The sequence below is a fragment of the Mandrillus leucophaeus genome, unplaced genomic scaffold (genome assembly GCF_000951045.1).
Source record: "Mandrillus leucophaeus isolate KB7577 unplaced genomic scaffold, Mleu.le_1.0 Scaffold217, whole genome shotgun sequence".
Classification (NCBI taxonomy): Eukaryota; Metazoa; Chordata; class Mammalia; order Primates; family Cercopithecidae; genus Mandrillus; species Mandrillus leucophaeus.
In genome coordinates, this window is record NW_012102221.1 from 2514598 (window position 1) to 2516750 (window position 2153).

The window sequence follows — 2153 nt, forward strand, 5'->3', positions numbered from 1 at the left end:
CTGTGTAATTTAATATATTAAGTGGAATTTATCTTTAATATCTTCACCTAGATTTGCCTTTTTTCACATATGCCAGAAAAAGAAAAATTTGCTGTGCTTAAAATGCTAGCAATAGTGTCAGAAATTAAATATAACATGTATACATAAGCTATTTTTCTAAAAGAATGCTTCAGCTTTCATTTTAAACAAAGAATGGTCGTGGAACTAAACAATACTTGTACTGATATATCCTACTTAATATTGGCTAAGTAATTTATAAACAGATTTAGCAGATGTGACATAGGGTGGAGAATTAACAGGGTAGTTAAATTATTGAAATGCATAAACTATGTATGAATATTTACATAACATTTTTCAGTACAAAATTCCTATTTTATGTGTGTGTGTATGTTCCATTGAACTGACTGCTTTATGAAAAACCAACCAACTAGTGAGGCGAGTCAAGATTTCTTCTTTTTAATATTGCTTTTAAATATCATTTAAATGAATGATGTACGTAGGCATGGATATAGATACGGTATACATAAAGACACAGATTCCTACCAGTACAAACAATTTTTTCACCTCCATTCCTACCCTGCTTTGAAAACCTCTGGAGCCTTAATCAGGAAGTAAAGAAAACCATTTTATTTCCTTCCCTGGCATAAACAGTGCAGGATTCTCCCACATGTGTGGAGACTGTAGTGTGGTTTCCCTCGCCCAGTCCCTAGTTAAGATAACACTCTACTTACCACCAGAAACTGACGTAAATAGAATGAAATGTACCATTTGATATAAGAAAATCATCCTACAATGAGAAAAAGGTGCATGTTTTTAGAATATAAAATGTAAATTTAGAATTAGTTTACTGACACTAAGATTTACAAGAAATAGGGAGAGAGGTGAGTAGTTAACCCAATAGCGTTCACGGGTTTCTCATTATAATGTTGAATGTTATCTTTCCCAATCCTGGAGCACTCCTTAGTGTGGCTGTGTGTGTATCGTTCAACACTAGCTTCTGCAGAAGCTGAACCCACAAGGAAGCAGGCCCTCCCCTCCTCCCTCCTTCCCCGTCGCCCCGCTGCTTGCTATGATCAGATCCTTCCCACCGCCACCATCTGGCCGCTCTCCCCGCCCCAATTTTTCGTCTTTGTTTCCTGTCACAATTTTTTTCCTTCCTTTCTTTCCTTGAGGCCTCTCCCTATATCTTTCAAAGAGCTATGAATGATTTCCTACTTACAAAATTTTCTATTTAAAAAAATCTGTGGCTAATACATTAATAGATTGTCCTGGTCACCTATAAATCTATTTATCCCCACTAAGCATTAAACAGGCTCTAGGAAAGATGGAGTCATCAGTGAGACAAATCAAGACTTCCGATTTTTCAGTATTGCATTTGGATGCCTTTTTAACTCATAAAACACTTGTTACTGAGTAGACACTGTTGCTCTTCTTTCGTTCCCCATTTCCTCTCGAATTTGTTATGGATATTAGCTGAACATCGCTACAAAGCTCAATCAGACACATTTTAAAAATTGGTCATTCTCTATTGTAAACTGTTTTTAAATTCCTATGATTTACAAAAAGCATTTCAAGGCATATTTGCTTGAGAGGAATGTTAAATAATAAATTCTGAAACTGTACCTGAAAAGACCTTGTTTGCTTATTTGCTGCAATTCTTAATAAAGGTGTTTTTCTTCTTCCAAAATGGTCTTCATCCTCCTCTGAATGAGCTTGTGTAGGAAATGGTCACTTAACTTTAATATTTACTTGTACTGGTTCTCAGTGTTATGTAACATTGTCTCTCGGTACAGTGTATTTGTGAAAGTAATTAAAATCTTAGTATGTCAGAAATACACCTTGAGAGAATTGCTTGTTTTCTCAATACATTGAATTTATATTTTAATTTTAATTCGTATTCAAACAAATGACATACACAGAGACAGCTGTAGAGCTTGATTTTGTCTGTGTGCCTTAGCGGTCACACAACGTGCCTGCTAGCCAAAGCTGCATTTAACCACACTTTCACCTGTCGGCTGTTAACCATTAATTCCAGCTTACCTTGAATCCCAAAGTCTAAAAAGAAAACAGGGAAAGTCTAATGGATTCATTGATTTGCAATATAGTGGAGGGAGGAGACTTTGGCTGCTGGGGGAGACAGGACGGGTGGGAAG

General features: G+C 36.1%; 1 protein-coding gene across 1 annotated transcript in view; it reads right to left on the reverse strand.

The window, feature by feature from the left end:
- The window catches only part of F11 (coagulation factor XI), a 28337-nt gene extending 26343 nt beyond the window's left edge, over positions 1-1994 (reverse strand). Inside the window, exons 1-2 of the mRNA XM_011980779.1 lie at positions 1624-1994; positions 732-787 (exon numbers count right to left, since the gene is read on the reverse strand). Of these exons, the coding sequence (XP_011836169.1) occupies positions 732-786 (55 nt within the window). The 5' untranslated portion in view covers position 787; positions 1624-1994. The remainder of the gene's footprint in view (positions 1-731; positions 788-1623) is intronic.
- Positions 1995-2153: the final 159 nt, after the last annotated feature.